Below are 22,913 nucleotides of genomic sequence, written 5' to 3'. Positions count from 1 at the left end.
GAGGACATGGCCACTCCAGTGAGGACGTTCCCAGTTGCCCTGTGGACACCGACACCGGCTCCCTGGTTAGGAGGAAACACCACCGCAGAGGCAAAGTGTGTCTTCAATGAGGAGTTCAAGTTCATCCTGCTGCCCATCTCCTATGGCATTGTCTTCGTGGTGGGGCTGCCCCTCAACTCCTGGGCCCTGTGGATCTTCATGTCCAGGATGAGGCCCTGGAATGCCACCACCACCTATATGTTCAACCTGGCTGTCTCTGACACCCTCTATGTCCTCTCCCTCCCTACCCTGGTCTACTATTATGCTGACCGCAACAACTGGCCCTTTGGGCAGTGGCTCTGCAAGATGGTGCGTTTCCTGTTCTATGCTAACCTGTACAGCAGCATCCTCTTGCTGACGTGCATCAGTGTTCACCGCTATGTGGGTATTTGCCACCCCATCCGCTCCCTGAACTGGGTGAAGACCAAGCATGCCCGCATCATCTGTGTGGGTGCCTGGCTTGTCGTCACCATCTGCCTCATCCCCAACCTCATCTTTGTCACCACCAGCTCCAGGGGCAACACCACCTTGTGCCACGACACCACCAAGCCTGAGGAGTTTGACCATTACGTGCACTACAGCTCCTCTGTCATGGCCCTCCTCTTTGGGGTCCCCTTCCTGGTGATCGTCCTGTGCTACTGCCTGATGGCCAAGAGCCTTGGCAAGTCGAGCTTGTCCAGCCCCAGCCCCCGGATGCCCTCCTACAAGAAGCGCTCCATCAAGATGATCATCATTGTGCTCACTGTCTTTGCCCTGTGCTTTGTGCCCTTCCACATCACCCGCACCATTTACTACACCTCCCGTTACTACCAAGCCAGCTGCCAGACCCTCAACATCATCAACTTCACCTACAAGATCACTCGGCCCCTGGCCAGCATCAACAGTTGCCTTGACCCCATCCTGTACTTCATGGCTGGGGACAAGTACCGGGGGCAGCTGCGCCGGGGGCCAGCCCATCGCCTCCGGCCCGTGCCCACCTGTGACCTGGCACTGGTGTCCCCCTCCATGGAGAGCATCCTGGGGGGCACTCCCAGTGACTCCTGTGGGACTGGGACAACTGGGAGGAGAGGGGGGTGCTGAGGGGACAAAGGGAACTGTGGTAACCTCATCACTGGTCTCCACAGGTTGCAGCCCCCCGGGCTCCGTGTGGGCACCCTGGCATCCCCAGGTCCCCAGACCTGCCCTGCCCTAGAATGCCATAGGAAGAGGGTACTTGTGCCACTTGGGGCATGGCCACCTTTGGGGGACCCATTTTGGGGGGGCAGGCTGGTATCCCACCCAGGGGTGCTCCTGGGGATGTGGGGCACCAAACGGGACACTGGTCCCTTCCTGGGCATGCACAGCCCTTTCAACCAGCTCAATAGCAATGGGGAGGACAAGACTGAACCTGGGGATGAAGCTGACACTGGGCTCCCTGAGTACCTGGTGGAGGTTGTCAGAGATGCCCCTGTCACACTGCTGGCCCTGGGAGGGTAGGGAGGGATACAGCATGGGGTACCTGCTGCCCATCACCCATCAATAAAACCCTTCCCTTTTCTCTATGCTGTTGCTTCCTACAAGAGGAGGGAGAGGGACCTTAACCCTTACCCCCCTTACCCTATAAAGTGTCTGAAAGCGAAGGAAACCCATTACCAGTCACCCAGTGAGGAGGCAGAGCAGTGACACCTGTGGTGATGAGAGTCCTTGGGAATCTGCCTCTGTGCATGTTTGCTTTCCAAATGTTTGCTCAGCCCTTTTGTTTGACCAAGTGCCTCCGCAAACAGCAGACCAGAGATGGTTATCAGTACTGCGGATTCCCACACACCATCCGGGATGGGATGGGATGGGGTGGGGTGTCCCCGTCATAGGGAGGGCAGGAGGGGCTGTCTCCCATTGGAGCATCACTGGCCACACACAGCTACATCCCACCACGAGCTGCCCAGGTCATGCAAGTGGGAGAAGATCCCCAGGGATGCCACATCCCATCCCCACATTCCCATCCCACCAGACAGTGATACACAGACAACCCCTTACTCACTGCTGAAGTGGAAGCAGAGAAGACAACTTCTCTCCTAAGCCCAGTTAACCCAGTACAAGCAGCTGTGGCATCTCACCTCCCATTATACCTGATGCAGCTCAGATGGACCCTGGGAGCTGGTTGGTTGCACCTGAGCCATGCAAGGAACCCCATTAAGCACAGCCCCAGCCCTGGAGATGGAGCTGCCAGTGAGGGGACATGGAACGGGGGACACGGAATGGGGGACACACAGGAACGGGGTTGAGATTCTGTATTGGGTACAGAGGTGGTGGAAAAGGCTCATCTGGGGCCAGAGCAGCACTCACTGCTCACCCACAGCCACATGGTACCGGCTGAGGCCACTCATCCCCAGGTCCTGGAGTGTCCCTTCCAGGGGGGATACTCCCCAGCCTGGTCCCACTCACCCCAAATTACCCATCTGGTTCCCCCCTCACATGACATCTCTTCCCTCAGCCCATGGTGTCCTGGTTATCTTGAGGGAACCATGCCCAGCACTGGCCCCCAGCCTTTCTCCATCCCCCCCCATCAGCCCCACATCCTCAGGGACACCCACAGCCCCTCCAAACCCCTTTCAAAGAGGACTCTTTCCCAAGTTCCCTTTGATTCCTCCTCTCCTGCATCCTGCTCAGTTTGTTTGGCCAGAGGAGCAGGGGCCAGAGTGGGGACCGTCCCCTGTGCATCCCCCATGTGTCCCCAGTGCCAGGATGGCTGAAATCCCCCCCCACAAGAGCACTGCCCTTGTGAGCCAGGATCTGGCCATTGGCACCAAGCCGTGCTCAGAGGATGTGCAGCTCGTCCGTCTCCGACAGCCCATACTTGGTCTTGTTCTCATTGAAGAGCTTGAGCAGGGAGCGGATATACATCTCATGGTACACATCCACCACCTCACTGCTCGGGTCCTCGATCTTGGGCACGGTCACTGGCTCCCCCACTGCCGGGACAGGAGGAAGGTCAGGCTGGCCTGGCTAACTGGGGTACAAGCCTTTGTGCAATACATCACCTTCCAACACCACCCATTATGGGGTGTCCTCCTCCTTCCCCCCTCCACTTTTCGGGTATCCCCTCCTCCCAGGCAGAAGATGCTCACCTACAGTGGTGATGGGTTTGGCATAGGGAAGGAAACCCCGGGACTGGACGGAGGTGATGCCCCGACCATAGAAGACACATGGAGCGAAGCCCATCATCTTCTGGAAGCGCTGCTGGATGCTCCTCATCCAGCTTCCCTCCTCAAACACCACCTGGCGAAAGAGGTCATTCTCCCCAAAGGAGAAGGAAGGGACGAGGTGAGCCCTGTGGGGGAACACGGTGGGTGGTGATGGGATGCCAGACCCCCTAGCCTCCCCCAGCGGCAGTGCCCATGACCCACCCGTGCTGCAGGGCCAAGCGGACGAAGCCCTTACGGTTCCTCAGGGTGAGTGTGGTGATGCCAGGACGGCAGGAGAGCGACTCGGCCGCTCCACCGATGACGATGGCCACGGCATTGCCGGTGCCATTCTTGGACAGCAGGTACCCGATGGCGCGGCGTGTCACCGGGCACAGCCCTGCAGCAGAATGGAGTGTTGGTGCTGGGGACCCTCTGAGGGACCCCACAAGGGACTCTGTGGTGTGGGATCATGCAAGGGACAGTGCAAGAGCTCCCTGCCCATGGGTACTGCGTGGCAGAAGCAGGGGCAGGAGTGGGGCAGGCAGTGGTTGCATCCCTCACACCAGCACAACCAGCCATGCCCATGGGGCAGCCCATGGGGTAACCAGGGAGCCTCACCTCCACTCATCAGGTACTCCCTGAAGATGGGCAGTCGGAAGTTGCCGGCCAGGGTGGTGAGGAAGGGTCGGATCCCCGGGAACATCTCCTCAAAGCCTGTGGAGCCTGTGATGAAGTTGCAGAAGGCACCAACACAGAGGATGCCATGAGGGTGGGAGCCGATGATGTAGTTGTGGCTGGGGGACAGGTCGTGTGTCTTCACCAGCTGTGGGCATAAAAGGGGTTGTGGGGACGTAACAGTGGCACATGGTTTTAGCTGGTAGCACCACCTGCATGAACATCCCATCCTGGCCCCCTGGCTCCCTGCACTGTACCTTCACAGGGAAGTAATCCCGAAAGTGCCTCCACACGGTCCATCGACGCAGGCATGGCAGCCTCCTGCCCCCTGCAAACCAGGGAGGGACCACAGGAGATGATGCCCACATCCCAGTGGGATCCATGGGAAACACTACCCACAGGCCCACTGCATCCCTCTTCCCACCATGGGGATGATGATGGGGCAGAGGAAGGAAGGAGCAGGTGGAATGTGGTGCTCTCCAACTGCCATGCTGGGATGGACCCAGGAAAAGAGGAGACCCCATGCCCCATCCTGCTGCAAAGCAGGAGGAAAAGGGGACCTGTGCCCATCCCCACCTCTCTCTGGTGTGTCCCAGTCAAAGATGATCCAGGCCAGGTAGAGAGCAGAGATGGGCCAAAAGCTGGTGAAGGCAAGGTAAATGAGGAGCAGCAGGCTGACGATCCCTGTGGGAGCAGGAAGGGGTGAGTGGATGCATTCCTGCCTCATGGGACCCCCTGCAGACCCCCACTCACTGACCCAGCAGCAGGAAGCTCAGCACCCACTGGAGGACGGAGAGAAGCTGGAGCCAGGAGTGGATATCCCGCTGAGAAGGCCAGGGTGCTGCAAGCAGGGTGCGCAGGGTGGCCTGGATGCTGGCGCGACTGCCTGTGAAGAGACATGACATCCAGCCCAGAGCAGCACAGACTGGACCAGAGCTGCTCCACTGGGCTGGCAGGGGGTGAATCCAGGGGCCCCTGTGGCTGCTGGGGCTTTGGGGTGCAGCAGTGAGGTGGGATGGAAAGGATGAAGCAGTGGGGTGAGGAGGGATGAGATGGAGGATGCTCATCCCCAGAGAGCTCTGGACCACGCCGGCTGCTCTTGGAACAGCCTTGTTCATGGACCCAAACACGTCCATGAGCTTGGATGCAGCTCTGGAGCAGAGTGCAGTGGCACATCCCACACCATGTCCAGCTCCCCAAAGACCAGGACCTTTCCCATGTTCAGGCTCACAGTGAATTCATGTCTCTCTCAGCTGGTGCAGTAGGGCAGTGCAGGGCAGTGCCAAACCCCAGAGTGCTGTCCCCACAGCCATCCCCATGGAGCCCTGCCTGCAGCAAGGACAGTCCAGCAGCTGCAGCTGCTCCACTCCCCCCACCACCCCCTTCCCTCCAGCCTACCTTGGTGAACCATTAACTGCCCCAGGCCAGGAGCCAGGATCCAAACTCCATGCACAGCCCCATCCCTCCTCCCCAAAACCTGACCGAGGTGCCTGTTCTGCCCATGCACTGCTCCAGGCCAAAGGTCCCCTGTGCCCGAGACCACCAGGCACAGCCACTGCTGTGAATACAAGTGAGCTGGCTCTTGTGTCACAAGAGCCTTGTTTTCTTGGGAAAACAGCCCAAACCCAGCATGTTGGCTGAGACAGGAGCAGACTGTCCCCATGGCTCCCCAAGCTGGAGACCCTTAGGTCACCTGTGGGACCCCCAGCTCAGAGGTGAGCCACCAAACCCCAGCTTCAGTGCCTGGCTCCATTCATCCTGCTCAATCCAAGTCATGAATGGGATAACCAAAATGAACACCAGAGGCATCACCAGTATTAAAGAGTTGTTTCCTCTCTCCCCCAAGCGCTCCCTCCTGCCCATCCCTGCTCACCCTTCCAGAGAAGCCCTATGGGCTCTGCTGCCGGCTCCATCTACAGTGAGAGGAGCCTCTTCAAACCCAAAAAGTTGGACTCTATAGCCCAGGGCAGCAAGGAAAGATGAAGGGAAATCTGCAGCTTTCTGGAGCTGTTGCAGGAGTAACATTGTCAGAAATTAATTCCTATTGAGCAACTGTATGTTTTCCTCTGGGGCTGCAAATCCCACATCGCTCCAAACACCTCCCTTTCCCCTAAGCCTAAAGTGGACAGACAATAGTGACAACAAATGGCATCTCCAGAGCATCAGGAACCATTCAAACACATTCTGGAAGTATCTTACCACTCAGATTCTGAGAGCAGGCTGCAATAATTGTTTTCATGGTGGGAGTTCTGCGCCAGCCTCTGCTTCTGGAGGTTGAAAGGTGAATTTGGAAATGCTGGAGGGCGACTGTGTATCCAGCAGCTTTAACCAGCTGATCCAAGGTAAACCTCCCACTGTGGAGGGGAGCAGACACGCTCTGGTCCTGGCTTGCAGAGCAGGAAGAGCTGCTGGTCCTTGGGAAGATGAGGAGTCCCACTGAGCGGTGAGGCAGTGCCGTGGTGAAGGACACCCACTGCTCCTCAGAGAGGCACCACCACCGGCACCAGTGGTGGGTCTGGTGGAGCTGTCTTCCCCTGGTGATGGTACTGTCCTTGTGCTGGGTATTTCACAAACCCTGCTATGCTCTAAACGTCATCCCGAAGCTCCCCCTCTGAGTATGGGAAGGCAGCCCGCTTGACAGGCCTTGACCGTCAGCCCCAGCACTGTCCCCTCCTCTTCCACCCCTAAGAGGGGCACTGGAGTCAGCCAGCTCAGTCTGCTAGCCCAGCTGAAGTGGAGAGGAGTGAGGGACAAAAAACAGACGAAAATGAAACAAGAACAGCACCAAAGCTGCACCGAGATGGGCTTCAGGCCAACAGCCCAAGGAAAGGTGAAAATCCATAGGAACCAGTTCACTGGAGCTACTCCTCAGGATCTACCTCTCCAGAAGTACTCACAAGGAAAAGCCAGCTACCATCAAAGTTAGGAAAGGAATAAGTGCACATGTAGGATTGAATGTGTTGTTAAAGTCTCAACCATGTTTCATGGGAGAGGTTTGGAACCCACAAAAACTCATCATCTGCTCTTGTAAGGGCTCAGGGTCTGGAATAAAGGGTGCAACAGCATTCACTGCAGGCTACAGCTTCACAGGGGCAGGTTAGTTAGAGCTGAGATTGCCAAGTATAGAACATCCAAGCTCTCCTGAAGCCTAGCTGGCCTCTCAGGTGTGCCTGAGTCACACTAATAGGAAGGAAACCCCCCCCCCCCATTCTCTAAGAATCTAACTCCCTGGACACAAGAGTGCTCTGCTGATGAACCTGACTGCACCAAATCAGACAGTAAACACCTTGTGTCCTGCTTCAGGTAACACTGCCACACATGCAAGTATCAGTGATGATTTCTATGGGCTTTTATCCCAACATCTGTAAGACATTTAGAATAACTGCATCCTCAGCTGCCAGTCCCATGCTGGGCAACTCCAGGTCTTCCAGCCACGATTCCTCACTTTCTTACCCAGTGACGTGCCCACCGCACACCAGGTCAGTGCCATGTAGGGCAGAACGTTCATGCTCTCCCTTCTCACTCAGCTCAGGATTGGTGCCAGCAGCTGTTTAAACCAGCTTCAGAGGAATCCAGAAAAGGTTTTCACCCCTTCAGGGTTATTCTGGCAGTAGATTCCCAAGCACACTGACCACCAGTGCAGTACTTCACTTCTGAATATGGCACTATTGGCCACTGTAGGGCTCCCTGTATATCACACTGTATGCATTACAGCCATGCAGCCCCCTGTTACTTTTGTTATGAGCAAAAGGACAAGCATGCCTATTAAGACTTCTACAACAGGTAGTATCAGCATTTCAAGACATTGCCCTTAAAATACCTGATTTACTTCACAAAAAATATCCCCAGCACTTCAGTCTGCATGCCCAGAACAGTGGAATTCACCTGTGGAAAGCCCATGGAGCACCCAGCTGTGCATGCAGACCTGCCTACCAAGATGAACACATCCGACATTGACCATCTTGCATTCCCAACACCCCTGGTTGCTAGAAACCAGCTTCACAGTCTTGCTCTGGAAGAGCCTGGGATGAAGAGCAATGGATTTTAACAACAGCAACTAGGCAGCACAAGAGACTTTATTTTGCTTATTAAATATTTATATATACACATTACTTTGCCAAGGTGAGCAGCTCCAGAGAGGGCGCTTCCAACACCAGAGCAACAGGAAACACAGCGTGCAGGAGCCTCAGTTCTGAGCAGTGAAGCCACCCAGGGAGCCTCAAGCCCTTGCCTGGCCTTGTCCAGAAGCCAACAGCTCCACTGAGATGAGCAGCCTGAATGGAAGAGAATGCAGGCCAGGAGCTCAGTGAGCAGTGCAGGCAGGGTGTGACACAGCAATGTTGCCTACCAGGGGCTCAGATCAGGGATGTTCCTGCCTGGTCTAATAAGTCCTGCTGACTATTATCCACTTCTCGGGGTCCATGTGGATGCAAGTGTTATCGACAGCAGGAGCCTGGGAATCATTAAGAATGACTACAAAGCCCTGGGAAAGGTGGGACTCTGGAGCTCAGACAGGTTTTAAATCAATCCTCCAGGTCAAAGGGAAGGACCTTGAAAAGGCCAGGCAGATTTGGCAGGTTAACAAATGGGTGGTGCCATAGTCAGGGGTTTGGTTACTTAGAGCATGGGACTTGAGTTGGGAGGCCAGGTCTACTGAAGGCTGGTGAAGCTTGTCTGACAAAAGGGAAGAGCTGCTTTGGTAGGAGACTTGCCAGGCTGGTCAAGGCAGCTTTAAACTAATGTGTTGGTCAGGTGGGCATCATTCCATCCCAACACCCTCAAGTCGACTGCCAGCACCTTTAATAAATGCTTGAAGCAATGCAGAGCTATTTCAGCCACTCCAGCCAATGAGTCAGCTTCATCTGGAGCTCAGCTCAGATGCCTCTATACAAACACCTGTAGTATGGGCAACAAGAGGAGTAAGAGATGTGTACACAGCTACAGGCATATGATATCATTGGCATCACAGAAATATTGTGGGATGGCTCCTATGATTGGAGTATTGGAGTGGAAGGTTATAGGCTCTATAGGAAAGACAGATCCGCCCAACAGGGAGTGTGAGTAGCTATTTATGTCAGCCACAGGCTGGAGAGTATGGAACTCTATCTGGGGACAGGTGATGAGACAACAGTTTGTGGGTCAGGGCCAAAGGGAGAACAGCAATGGGGACATAACTGTGGGGATCTGTTACAGACCGCCTGACCAAGAGGATGAAGTGCTCTACAGACAGATAGGAACAGCCTCACGCTCACAGGTCCTTGTCCTCCTGGGGGACTTCAACCATCCTGATATCTCTTGGAGGGATGGTATGGCCTGGCACAAGCAATCCAGGGAATTCCTTGATTGTGTGGAAGATAACCTCCTCTTGCAAGTAACAGAGGAGCCAACAAGGAAACATGCCATGCCTGACCTCATGCTCACCAACAGAGAGGGGCTGGTTGGAAATGTGATACTCCAGGGCAGCATCATAGGATGGTCAAGTTCAAGATCCTCAGGACAATAAGAAGGGCACACAGCAAGCTCACTGCCCCAGACTTCAAGAGAGCAGACTTTGGCCTCTTTGGGTACCTGCTTAGTAAAGTTCCATGGGATATAGCCCTAGAGGGCAGGGAGGGCCAAGACTGTTGGTTGATATTCAAGGATCACCTCCTCCAAGCTCAGGAGTTCTGCATCCTGACAAGAAAGAAATGCAGCAGGAAGGCCAAGAGGCCTCCATGGAGGAATACGGAGCTGCTGAGGAAACTTAAAGGGAAAAAAAAGCTCATAAAAGGTGTTAAGCAAGGACATGCAGCTTGGGAAGAATAGAGAGATGCTGTCTGGGAAGCTAGGGACCAGGTCAGGAAAGCTAAGGACCACTCAGAATTACATCTGGAAAGGGATGTGAAAGGTAACAGGGAGGGCTTCTATAGGCATGTAGCAAACAAGACAGACTAGGGATAATGTGGGCCTCTCTGGAAGCTACCAGAACTGGCTACCCTGGATTTAGAGAAGGCTGAGGTTCTCAAGGACTTCTTTGCCTCAGTCTCCACTGGCAAATGCTCTGACCACACTGCCCAAGTCTTGGAAGGCAGATGCAGGGACTGTGAGAATGAAGACCTTAGGCCCACTGTAGGAGAGGATCAGGTTTGACATCATTTTAAGAACCTGAATGTGCTTGACTGGAGAAAGGGAAATGTAACTTCATTTTCAAGAAGGGGAAAATGGAAGACCCAGGGAACTACACCCCTGTCAGTCTCACCTCTGCCTGGCAACATCTTGGTTTAGTGTGACATGGTTTAGTGTGTTGTGTCCCTGCTTATGGCAGGGGGGTTGGAACTAGATGATCTTAAGGTCCTTTCTAACCCTAACCCCTATGATTCTATGATACAGAGGGAAAAGAAAATAAATACATCCACCCACAATACAAAGAAACCATTTCCAAATTCATGTACTTTTCTTGCAAGGACTTCCTCTGCCTGGGAGAACAGAGGCAGTCTGACCCCTTGGAAAGAGCTCCACCTGACAGGAGCTCTGTGGCATCACTGTACACAGTCAGTGCACTCAGTCCAACATTGAATGTAAACCAAAACAAGCAGTCACGTTTACTCATCCAGTTCCCTGCCTCCCAGAGAAGCCACGGATACCTCTGCATTTGTACAGTGTCTTTACTCCTGTATTGCCAGGACACTGGCTGTTCTTACAGATTTCCACGACATGCTCCCTCTGCAGCAAGAGCATCAGCCCATGTTATGCCGGTTGCCATAGCCTCTTGGGTGTGTATCCTTCCAGTCATCCATGTTGCGAGCTTTCTGAAGAGCTTCCTCATCATCCTCCTCCTCTTTTTGCTCCTGCTTCTGCAACTCTTCATCAGTTAGACCTGCTGAAGACAAGAACATGAGTGAGGGGCAGTAGGACAGTGGAAGATCCACAGCCAAGCTCTCAAAAGCTGGTCTGGACAAAAAGCAGGAACTGACAAATGAGCAGTCTAGTAAGCCAGTTATTTTTACAGCCTTATGAAGCCAGCTCTTACTCTTCCTCAGTCAGTGGGTGCTTTACACTCTGAACACATCCCTGTTCACCCTCCCCCCAAGAGACTTCCCAAGTTCTCCATTCCAACCTTTGCTTTGCCATTCTGTACCTGCAGGCGTGCTCTGACCAGACAACACTCCTTGCCTTCTGCGCTGGTCGTACCAGTCATCCACAGTCATCACAGGCAGGCTGGGATAACCAGCACCGAACACTCTACAAGAAGAGATGGACAGTCAAAGAAGGCACTTGACATTGCTATGAATGAGCAGAAACATAGACAACCCTACACAGAACTACTCTGTAATCTAATCTGTACTAACAATACAATCATGTTATCAACGAGGGCTTGAGAACATGTTTCTACAGCCTGGCCCTTCAGCAAGGCTTGCCAGTAACCCAGCCATAACAGCATTTAGAGAGTTCACCCTGCTGATTTAGAGAGGCAAGGACTGTTCTATTCACAAATCACTTGGCCAGCCCAAAGGAGTCTGTACAGCTTGCCAAGGAGGCGCCAAGAATTGAGTTAGGCAAAGCTTGGCTAAACAGATATATGGAAGGCTCAGGGTAAATAATGTCAAAAGCATGACAAGAAATGTGGTTTCTATTCCAACTTGTGCTTTAGCTGCCATATTCCTCATAAGAATCTCATGGTGTCACAAAATAGTAAGATCTGGATAACCTGCAAGGCTAGGGAAAGCCTTACAGTTGAAAACCATACTAACCATGAGTGATTATTCTCTGGTAGGCATCACATCTTCCCAGCTCCCCAGATCACTTATTTGAATTCACTGAAATATTTCAGAGTTTACATCAGATTAAGAGATCACATGTGCTTTTCACTACTGGGCTCTTTAAGAGTGAAGAGTAATCCTCTTCCATCCCATAGAGGTTAGAGGGGCAGATAAACATTGCCTCTCCACACCTTACCAACCAACAAGGACATGACCTGTAAGTTAAGAGTAATATCTGCTAAATACGATCTCCTCTGCCACTCCAATAGGAGTAAACAGCATCAGCCAAGACAGTGCAGGATGCTGGGAACAGAAGAAACCAGAAAAAGTTCAAGAAACCCATTAGATGTTCTCCTCACCTGCTACCCAGATGCAAAGCCTGAAAGTAACAACTGGTTTGCTGCAGTTCAAAGAGTATCTGAGTCTTAACACAAGGACAGAGCACTGCCTCGTACTGCCTCTAAATAATAAGAAATCAACATACTTATTCTGCACAGCATCCCGGGTGAGAATGAAAGGCTTCATTGGAGGCCTGACTTGCCGAGAAGTACCGTGTGGTGGTGCTGAAGACTGAAGATGTACACAATAGTCACAAAATAATCATGTACATAAAAATCCCTTTCTCTGCTTCCCATCCCAAACGAGTCTTTAGAGGTCTTGTAGAAGAGAAATGCCTCTGCTGTCAGAGCAACATCCCAAGGTGGACAATTCACACCTTAATCCAGTTTAAATGATGAGCTCCATCTGTGAGCTGCTATAAATCACTTCCCTTTGTGCCTTTGTTACACCCGCTCTCATCAACACAGAAAGCTGACAGAGCTAAACCAGATCAGTTCACATCAAAGCATGAAATACACCTTGTTTTTCCCAGGGATCAAACACAACACATCCTGAAGCAAGCAGAGCTCATCATTCCCAATGATAGCACCCAGGGCACTACAGAGGAGCAGAGTTCTGCAACACCATTAATGAACTGCACAAACCAGCTGGACTATGTATGGTCTGTGTCAACACATTATGATTTTTCATTTCTAGACAGACATTTAGATGAGTAACAAAGCCCAGGAACACTGTCCTACACAGGAATTGCAGGTCTATGAGAAGCTTTCATCATTCAGAACAGGCATTTCTTTCTGTAACACATGGACACCTTGTACATCAAAAGTATAGGTGGGAAAGAAATCACAAGGGTCTCTTAATTTACAAATGTAGTCACTTCTTTAGAGTTAAGGGTCTGGCAGAAGACAGCAAAGGGGAGAAAAGCCTTTGCACACAGACTGATTCAGCTCTGATACTCAGTGCTCTATTACTCTGCAAAACATGACTGTCTAGAACACAGGGTAGGACTGGACAGTGACCAATTCAAAAATCAGACACTGCCCATTCAGAGTGAACCCAAATCCCATCTGCTTGTGCTGTGAATGACCTGCAGCTCAAGAGAGATCACACACCTGTTTTGCTGTACCTCTGCTCCTCAATATGGCTATTTCTTGGTCAACACTTTCAATTTCCTCCAGGCTGGTGTTGATCCACTTCTGGGTTTGTAGGATATAAAACGCCCGTATCTGCTCTTCATCTGCTTGCCCACTGTCCACAGCATTTTTCAGAGAGGCCAACCTGTTCTCCAGTTCCTTCTTCTGCTTATATCTGTCTCAAAGAGAAGAGAACTAAATCATTAAATTACCTTTCTATAACCCAGCCCGGATACTGTGATTTCTAAAACCATTTCCTAAAACAAACTGTTGGAACTGGATGATCTTAAGGTCCTTTCCAACCCTAACTATTCTATGGTTCTAAATTCAGTCAAATGTAGCCAGAGAACCAACTCCTGCCTCAATTCAACTCCAACTTGCCTACCCTGTTTAAACCCTCTTCACAGCAGTGCCAGCTGCTGCCCAGTTCTCCTCAGGGTACACCAGTCCCAGGCATTCATAAATCTCCTCATGTCTTTGACTAATGTCTTGGTGTAAGGAGAACTCATTTAACAATTGAGTAAGACTCCTGTAGAAATAAAGCAGACTTACAGGAAGAGTTCCCATTAAGAGGAAGAGGAGCACTGACAGCACCAGATGATACCAGCTGTCATTTAGTGATGACCTCTAAGGATGCATAAGCAGGAGGCACTGTGGGGATGCATCTCCCACCTCATCTGATTGACAACAGAAGGTTTTTAACAAATGAGATCTACAGGAATCTGAAGAGTTTCAATCTGCTTAAGAAAGGCTTTGAAAATGCAGTTATATACCTACATGCACCACCAAAATACTTTGTTCTCATCTACGCCATCACTTCCATCTGTCAACTCAAATTCAGCCATTACATAGGACCTTTACTACTCTGTGTAAGAGGTTTAACATGATTTCATGTATATAAAAGTAAAATTATATAAAAAGGGGAGATTGTGATGAATTACTGTTGTAATTTAAGTATCTCCTGTCTATCAAAAGCAGATTTAAGATACTTTTAATGTATGGATACCTCTATTTATTTATCTTTCTTCCTAAAAGTCGAGCAAACCTGGAAAATTAAACCTCCCAGGTACAATTCTGCAAGCCTGGCAACATCTGTCTCCTAGAGAAAACAGTGAAGGAGCCAGCAAATGATGAGTTCATCACCTCATATAAGCAATGTGACAGTTATACCGAGTTGCTTCTACATGACACAAAGACTGAGTTTGTAAGGCACATTAGAACATGCTTCTATTTCTATCCAGGGTATTTCTGTGTGCCCAGGTACATGATACACTTCCATGTACTTCACATGTAACCAAAGCCCAACCTGCAGCACTAACAAAGCTGCCTGGAAGGAGATATTCAGCTCTAAAAAGGCTTTGCTGTGCTGAGCCTAAAGGTCCTGATGTGTTCTAGCATTCCAAACCGACCTCAGTTAGGTTAATATCTAGAACATGAATCATATTCTTGTATCCATGCAATTCAAACAGCTCCCCAGCCCAGCCTGGGACTTTCAGTGCTACCAATAAGCAACAACTTGTCAAAATCCCCAGCTAGAGCATAACAAAGACACATCAACCACCTCTTTTTAAAGACATAATAAGCCCATTGGTAGGCAGCTTCCAGCATGGGTGCTGTTATGCTCTTAGCAACAAAGCGCCAGCCAGAAGAGCTTCCATGCAGCTCTTCAAAGACCAGAAACCACAGGTGTAAATGCACCCCTGCAGTCACTAAATACTATGTGGCACATCTCTTCAAATGACTGTTTCACAATCAGGTGTATTTCCTGGCACTCCCTGTCTGTACAACCACACACTGCTCCCGGCTCTCCCTTCTCTGAAATGGATTCCCAAAGGCTTTTAAACGCCACAAAACACGAACCTACCTTTCAATCTTGGCCTGCCTGCTGGTCGCCATGGCCACCAGCTCGTCCTGGCCGGCAGCAGGGCCCCGTCGGGCCGGGCTCCCAACCCCGTCCTCTGCTGTGGGGCTGGTGGCAGGGGGCAGATGGAAGCTGCCCAGCCCGTAGCTCTTGCAGCGCTTGAGGAAGCTCCAGAAGAGGGTCCGGGCGCTCTCCAGGTGCTCCAGCCTCTTGCTCATGTCCACCTGCTTCAGTGTCATGGCCCCCAGCAATGCCGGCAGCAGTAGGTACTTCAGGTCGGATGAAGCTATCTCCTCCAGGTCCTCGTTCTCACTGCAAGGGCACAGACGAGCCTCACGATCCCGATCCCGATCCCGATCCCAATCCCAATCCCGATCCCGATCCCGATCCAGCTCCACCCGGGCCTGGAAAAGCCCCGCAGGATGGCAGACCCCCGGCCCGCCTCACCCCTCCGCTCCGCTCACCTGAACAGCTCCAGCTGCGCCACCATGGCGTTCACCCTCCGCAGGACATCCAGCCCCTGCCGCACCTTCTCCTGCACGGCCGGGCTCCCCGAGGACGGAGCGGTGTCGGTCTCCAGCTCCTCCCAGAGCTGCCAGCCCACGGCCAGCAGCTCAGCCAGCTTCTGCCCCTCCTCAGCGCCCTCCGCCATGCTGGGCTGGGAACCGGCTACCAACATATCCCTTCCGGAGGTTACGAGCGGCTCCGCCCCGTCCGCCATCTTGTGAGGGCAGGGCGAGAGTGCCGCCATCTTGGTGAGGGCACAGCGAGGGTGCCGCCATCTTGGTGAGGGCACCGCGAGGGTGCCGCCATCTTGGCAGCTTCGGCTCTGATGGCTTAGCTCCTTCTTACAATGTCTCCGACATTTAAAAGGTATTAAGGCAGGCAAGGGTTAAAGATGGGGGTTTAGATGCGATAAATAAGCAAATAAAGATAAACTGGCAGAGGGAAGAATTAGCTCAGACACTCAGAAGTTGTGCTTCCCTGTGAGGGTGCTGAGGCACTGGCACAGGGTGCCCAGAGAAGCTGTGGCTGCCCCATCCCTGGCAGTGCTCAAGGCCAGGTTGGACACAGGGGCTTGGAGCAGCTGCTCCAGTGGAAGGTGTTCCTGCCCATGGCAGGGGTTGGAGCTGGAGGAGCTTTAAGGTCCCTTCCATTACAGACAGTTCTGTGATTGTTTCTATGATGTTGGTCCCTTAGAAGCACATGAATTTGACCTACATGTGAGAAACGTAATAGTAATTCAGGGCCTGCTGGAAGCACTCAGACTCCAAGAATGAATCAGTTTACTCTGTTTTCTTCATACCTACTGAGATAGGTCAATAAAAAGTCTCTCATACAAACTACAAGAGCTGTGGGTTTAGATGCTCGCTCAGTGTGCCCTGAGTATCTCCTATCTCCTATCTCCTGGTAATGGGAGGCATGGCAAGAGCTGACTGCATTCTGTGCTGCTCCTGCACGCCAGGCAGGAGGTGAACAGCAAGGCTGTGTCCAGCAGTGTGATAAGTGATGGGTATTGTGATTGGAAGTGGCCTGGGGCCAGGAATCTACAGCCCTTTGATCTCCACCAGCATGCTTTGGCATACCCAGCAATTGCAACCAGCTCACTTCCATCAGAGCAATACCCCTCAGCACAGCACATTTCACCTTCATATGTATTAGTTAAAAGCTACAGTACACCAATCACATCATCACCCTCTGTAACCACAAAGATTCAACACTTCAGCAGCACTTGTAAGGATCAGAGCAAAAGAGACTGCTGGAATGAGCTCCTCCGGAGTGTTATCCTTAGTGTTACACAGAGACTGTCAGAGCACTTCACAGATCACCCTCCTGTAGGAAATCTATGTTTAATCTATAGCAAACCTCTCCTTAGGGTGTTCTCAGAGATCTCCACCTCTCACAGGGGCTCACAGGCTTGCTTTCCAAGTAATTGTGAACAGGTTGATGATGGAGCAATGCATCAGTTGATGGAGCAGTGTATCTCAGCAGTGTATCAGTTGATGATGGAGCAGTGCATCTCAGCAGTGTATCAGTTGATGATGGAGCAGTGTATGTCAGCAGTGTATCAGTTGATGATGGAGCAGTGTATGTCAGCAGTGTATCAGTTGATGGAGCAGTGTATGTCAGCAGTGTATCAGTTGATGGAGCAGTGTATCTCAGCAGTGTATCAGTTGATGATGGAGCAGTGTATGTCAGCAGTGTATCAGTTGATGATGGAGCAGTGTATGTCAGCAGTGTATCAGTTGATGGAGCAGTGTATCTCAGCAGTGTATCAGTTGATGGAGCAGTGTATCTCAGCAGTGTATCAGTTGATGGAGCAGTGTATCTCAGCAGTGTATCAGTTGATGGAGCAGTGTATCTCAGCAGTGTACCAGCTGATGATGGAGCAGTGCATCTCAGCAGTGTACCAGTTGATGATGGAGCAGTGTATGTCAGCAGTGTACCAGTTGATGATGGAGCAGTGTATGTCAGCAGTGTATCAGTTGATGATGGAGCAGTGTATCTCAGCAGTGTATCAGTTGATGATGGAGCAGTGTATCTCAGCAGTGTATCAGTTGATGATGGAGCAGTGTATCTCAGCAGTGTATCAGTTGATGATGGAGCAGTGTATCTCAGCAGTGTATCAGTTGATGGAGCAGAGTATCTCAGCAGTGTATCAGTTGATGATGGAGCAGTGTACCAGTTGATGATGGAGCAGTGCATCTCACCACTCCTGCCCTCAAAAGCAGGGGTGGTGGGAGCAGAGGTAGTTTAGACCCAGATTGCTGGAGGCAGCATAGGGCAGGCCATGAGCAGCACATTACTGAGACTCACCAGGGAAGTCAGACCAAAAGAATAGGAATCCGTGTGAAGACTGGTTTCCTGTGGGCTGTAGAAGGCTTTCCCCCTAAGACCCAAGTGGGTTAGTAGGTTGGAAGCTCTTGAATCTCCTTGCTAGGAGCTAATCAGCCCCTTTTTTGTCTGCTGTCCCAACTGTTCAAGAATAGGTTTCATTTATACCTTTGGGAGCATGAAATGAGTAAGGGTTAGTGACCAGATTTCCTTGCAGCCTGCTCTGCACATACCCACATGTGTTGTTCTCTTCCTGCCTGTGGTCCACCTGGCAGGACTGGGGTTTTGAGCTGCCCTTTCTAATGACAGAGTTAATGTTCTCAACACAAGGGAAAAATAAATGCTTCTTTGGAAGGTATAATTACTCAGCAAGTCCCTATTGACACCACAATGGGCCTCAAGCTGGAGACTACAGGAATAGTAGCTGTGATTAGTCCCACTGCATGTGAAAAGGGGGAGTTCCCAAAGCATTGGCAAGCTGGGATCAGTCTCTCCCATTCCCAGGTCTGCCAGATGTCTGGGTCAGGTAGGTTTTGGGCATGAAGAAAATGCCTAGGGATCAGCCTCAGCTTCTGGACAGTTCTTACATTTCCATCTCCACACATGAAACATGCCTGTGTGCTTTTCATTATATAGATAGTGAAACCTATCACCACGGTACATTGCATTTGATGCACATATGTGGAACATCTGGCCATGTACATCCAGAAGGCCTGTCTGGTGCTTTGCAAGAGCTCCAGCATGTTGGATGTTCATCAGTCTTCCTGGAAGGCGTTAGAGCTTCTGCATGTTGTCCTACAGCACACAGTGCGACTCCAGCCAGACTGAAGGATGCCTGGAAACTCCTTATTCAACCACACAGCACATGCATAGTGGTCACAGCCAGCATATATGCAAGATGAGAAAGTCCTTAAATCTGTAGGGCCCCAGTTCCAGGACAGTGGGAGGATGCTTCTGGGAAAGCCCACTTGGATGGCAAACCCACAGTGGCTCATGGTCCCACGTCAGCTTCTGCAATGGGGAGGAGACTGTTCTGCAGTTCACTCCCTGCCTTAACTCACCTTCTGATAGACCTTGCAGGCAGCATCTCCAGGAGTGCTCAAAGGGAAGATGTGGCTATTGAGTGATTCAACAAGGTGTCCAGGGCACCTTGGTGTCATTGGATTCCTCCACTCTGATTGAGCAACTTGAAGTACAGGGTTCAGAGATGGAAGGCATGCCAGCCTGGCCAGCCTAGGGGAAGAGGTGGAGATCTGCTTCCCCTCTGAACCTCACACAGCCATTGCTGCAACCCTCCTTCAAGCTCTGCCCAAAGGCCCTCAATCAGCAGCATATTTCTTCCTCTGGTCTTATGACCCTTACTCACCTATGCTGATTTGTCCCTGTCCCTCAGCTGAAGATCCCTATAAGGACAATCCCTATTATTAGTTGTCATCCTTGGGGCATCATGATGTAGCTGAACACCCCAGAAATAAAGGAGAACAGAGATGCGGGGGGGTTTCCTTATATATAAGCTGTTCTCATGTTTGTGTCTTGTGTAAGTGTAGGCACCAAGCATATCAAAGGTCAAAGCAACATCCCCCATATATTTACAGCAGTACAGATGTTGATCAAGAGCTGAGCCCTCAGGCTATGGCCTCATCTCTCACCTCCTTGTTTGGCTCAGCTTCCTTTGTGAAGAGTACAGGCAAAAAGCAGGTGAAGGTCCTGAGCCATGGTCTGGTTTGAGCTTCAATCCGAGGCTGTGGGGAAGAAATACCACACAGAACAGTCCTTGAACACAGTCATTCCTCCTGCAAAATGCTTACTTGATTACCAGCAGTTTGCTGCCCTGGCTCAGAGTATCCTCCTGGAATAAGTTAAGCAGCATCCCTCGAGGATTAAACAAATAAAAGGGGAAAAACCCCAAACAAACCAGCAGCAAACTCTGCTCTTTAGCAGCAGAGTCAAAAGAGCCCATGGAAATCACTCACCTTTCTCCAGACTTCATTGCCTGCACACGTCTGCACAGCAGGCAATGATCACATTCATATCAGCATTATTCCTTTGAAACCCAAGTTAAAAGCAGTAGCTGAGAGTAGGCTTTTCAGAGCAAACCTGTTGCCTGGTTCTCACCTCATTTCATGTAGAGGGATGGTTTTCTTCTATGCACAAACCATTTCAGAGCCATCTCTCCCATGTCAGCTCACAGCACCAGAGAGACTTCTGCCATGGGCATGGAGACTCTGGGCAGCCTCATTTCCAGAGAGCCAGAGAAACAAAATGCCACGAGACATTGGGAAGAATGGCTAATGACAGGAAAGTCAAAGAGGTAGATCCATCACATTAGCAATGGGGCCTGTGAGAGCTGGTGAAGCAGGGGTAATGACAGCAGCCTTCACAGTCTGGAGAGGATTGAGATTGAAAGCAGGGCAAAAGCAGTGTGCCACAAAGTGTCTGAAGGGCTGCAAAGCCACAGCTGTTCCAGAGCTCTTGGTTTCAGGGAGACTGCTCCTGTCCTTGCCTAGGTTAGTCTGGGTCCTGAAGGGCTACCTGCCAGAGCTGGAGATGTTTGGGGTGGAAGCAAAGGTGTAGAAGGCTTTATTGCTTCTTTCTTGCTTGCAGAAAGCCTTCTTGCACCAGTTTCTCTGACATAGTGTTGCACTGACTGGTGCTGGATGAGTGAGATAAGGGACCAGGTTTTCCCATCTTTCTACCTCAGAGGGTGCTTGTGCTAGCCCAGGCTGAGGGAAGGACTCCATGCTCCTCCGGCACCTTCCTGCTGGCTTTTCTGTCCAAGGAGGGTTAGAGAGAGAAAATGCATCCAGTCAGATGGATCCCCTAAACTCCTGGGGCCAAACATGGGGTTTGTTCCCCCTAGATGCATTGTGTACTACCAACTCCTTGCCATGGCTCTGGCTCCCTGGGAGGCTCTTCCAGCCCAGCATATCTCACAGTCCCGCTAAATCCAGGTGTGGGCCCAGGTTACAACACCTCCCACTCAGAGCACTGTCACTTAACTGTCACCTCACCACCATGGTCCTTCCTGCCAGCCTGACTCTTTGCATCCTCCAACTAATTGCCTTCCTATTTCCCACAGGACACAAATGGAGCCAAAGGTCCTTGCTGCTGATTGACCTCTCCAGTCCTTTCCGAGCTCTTGGGCTTGTAGTGGAGATGCAAGAATCAAGAGGAGAGGACTCTGCATATTCAGCCCTTGACCCTGCTTTTCCCAGGCAGAAACTCAAATGGGACCTCTCTAGGAGAGCCTCATGACATCTCCCCAGGGCATTCCTAGCTATTGTGCCTCCTCTCCTCTACCCCAGGCTATGTGTGTTTGCAGTTACCAAATGCAAATCCCATTTCCCACCCTCCTGGCTGAATCTCTCACTCCACAAGGTCCTTCCCCTGTTTCTTTTCTCACCAGCCAGTTTCGCAATGCTCTGTGGAGTTCACAGCCCCTCCCGGTTTCACTTCCCTCTGATCTAGGATGCATAAGGAGGTGGCTATAGGAAAGGTGTTTAAGCAGTCCTCATTAAGTACCTCCATGGCCTCTGCTGGACAAAGGAACTACAGCTGTTTTGCAGCCTGGCAGCTGAGGACTCTGTTTTCTGAGGAATGCTGGTGATGAACCCCTAATTGCATTTTAAAAGAGAAACCTCAAGATAGCTTTTTGGCCTTGGGCAGCTGTGATGGAAGCCTTGCAGCTGTGGCTTTACTGTCACTGTGGAAAGGCTAGATGTCAGCAGCCAGCTCAAGTCAATGGCACATTAACAACTGATAATGATAGTTAACTCACTTGGTTCATAGGTTTCACCTCTGAGCTTTTCAGCTTCCACCTCCCAGACTTGTCTCAAGCCACCTTCCATTTTTGACTCTTATTCACTGTTAATCCAGAAACCTGGAGCACATTAAGTGGAGGGGACAATGAAATGGAGGCTTGCAATTGCTCATGAATTGATTCCGTGACCCAGCAGAGGCTATTAAAGATGATTGAATGAATATGGAAATGAGTAATCCTACAGCTGGACTTGGGGCTGAACACAGCCAACCCCATTCAGTGCGAACCACAAACAAGCCAAGGTGCATGCAAGCAAACCAAAGCTGCCAGACTCTTAAGGTCATTGTGTGAGCTGCAGGAAGTTGCTCTTGGATTTCCATTTCATTTGCCTGTCCTTGTGCTGTGGGTTCTCCTCAGCACCTGTGTGTTTAGACTCATCCTTTCTCTCCAAAGGCTGCCTGAATAGGAATCTCGTATCCCATGCAAGTGCTTGGCCACATTCCATGCTAGGTCCCCAGGTCCTTGCTGTTCCCACAATGTATGCTTGGCCAGTCCAGCCCACATTCACAAGGATCTTAAAACAATCCTGGACTGCCTCAGTTGGATGCAGGCCATACATTTATGAAAACAAATATACCTGCAAGGTGTCTCACCCTGATCAAGTACCAACCTACCTGTGTTAGAGCTCACAACGCAGGCACCTCCCATTTGCCTTCCATCGGATGGGTCCACCTGCTTCAGCATCATAGCCCCCAGCAAAGCCGGCAGCAGGTACTTCAGATCAGCTGAGGCTATCTCCTCCAGATCCTCGTTCTCACTGCAAGGGCAGGGGAGGGTTCCTGCCAAGTGTCATCATCATCATCATTTATATCTCCTCCTGTTCAAATTTGAAGGGTTTCCAATTTTCCTTTAAATGGTGATTTCTATCAAATTGGACCGAGAGTAGGTAGTCCCAGAGTAATTTCTTTAGCTGGAGCTTCCATGGATAGATGGGTAGTCCAGGTTTCATCACTAGCTGCCCAACATGTCCCATACTACGCACTGCTGAATACCTACAGCCTGTATAATTATCTGGGATGTTAGTTGGTTTTCCTCCGATTTTTAGTCCCCAGCATGCACACCCGACCATTAAAGCAATCTTAACTGGGAGTATTGTAATCTTTTCAGGGTGTCACAATCCAGAATTCTCATACAATTCCACCAAGGAACATTTTTGATAATATCTCAGCTAACCTTATTCATGGACAGCAAGTTAGTTATGTTTCCTGTTGCGTTTTGCTTCCCTGTCCATTTAAACCACCAAGGTGTGTTTCCAGTATATTGGAATTTCTGCAGAATACTCATTGACTAAACTGTGTCCCAGTTTTGTTT

General features: G+C 50.9%; 3 protein-coding genes across 4 annotated transcripts; 1 reads left to right on the top strand and 2 right to left on the bottom strand.

Moving 5' to 3' along the window:
• Positions 1-1,119, top strand: P2RY4 (pyrimidinergic receptor P2Y4). Its single transcript, XM_005139979.3, has one exon. The coding sequence runs from the start codon at positions 7-9 to the stop codon at positions 1,117-1,119; it is 1,113 nt and encodes a 370-aa protein (XP_005140036.2). The 5' UTR covers positions 1-6.
• Positions 1,120-2,610: 1,491 nt separating this feature from the next.
• Positions 2,611-6,331, bottom strand: LOC101871818 (diacylglycerol O-acyltransferase 2-like). Its single transcript, XM_034063951.1, has 8 exons — positions 6,075-6,331; positions 4,633-4,761; positions 4,452-4,559; positions 4,133-4,203; positions 3,819-4,023; positions 3,423-3,597; positions 3,144-3,346; positions 2,611-2,987 (listed from the first exon to the last, which is right to left on the bottom strand). Exons 1-8 carry the CDS (start codon positions 6,112-6,114, stop codon positions 2,833-2,835), a joined length of 1,086 nt encoding a protein of 361 aa, XP_033919842.1. The 5' UTR covers positions 6,115-6,331; the 3' UTR covers positions 2,611-2,832.
• Positions 6,332-10,410: 4,079 nt separating this feature from the next.
• On the bottom strand, positions 10,411-15,631 carry IGBP1 (immunoglobulin binding protein 1). 2 transcript variants are annotated; one of them, XM_034063927.1, is made up of 6 exons: positions 15,412-15,631; positions 14,951-15,259; positions 13,066-13,261; positions 12,099-12,184; positions 10,993-11,096; positions 10,411-10,734 (listed from the first exon to the last, which is right to left on the bottom strand). In XM_034063927.1, exons 1-6 carry the CDS (start codon positions 15,624-15,626, stop codon positions 10,592-10,594), a joined length of 1,053 nt encoding a protein of 350 aa, XP_033919818.1. In that variant the 5' UTR covers positions 15,627-15,631; the 3' UTR covers positions 10,411-10,591. The 2 variants fall into 2 exon arrangements, with proteins under 2 accessions (XP_033919818.1, XP_033919819.1); XM_034063928.1 differs by having other exon boundaries at positions 10,411-10,731.
• Positions 15,632-22,913: the final 7,282 nt, after the last annotated feature.

Source organism: Melopsittacus undulatus, chromosome 6 (genome assembly GCF_012275295.1).
Source record: "Melopsittacus undulatus isolate bMelUnd1 chromosome 6, bMelUnd1.mat.Z, whole genome shotgun sequence".
Taxonomy (NCBI): Eukaryota; Metazoa; Chordata; class Aves; order Psittaciformes; family Psittaculidae; genus Melopsittacus; species Melopsittacus undulatus.
The sequence above is the reverse complement of the archived record's forward strand: the minus strand, read 5'-3'. Positions and strand labels throughout refer to the sequence as shown.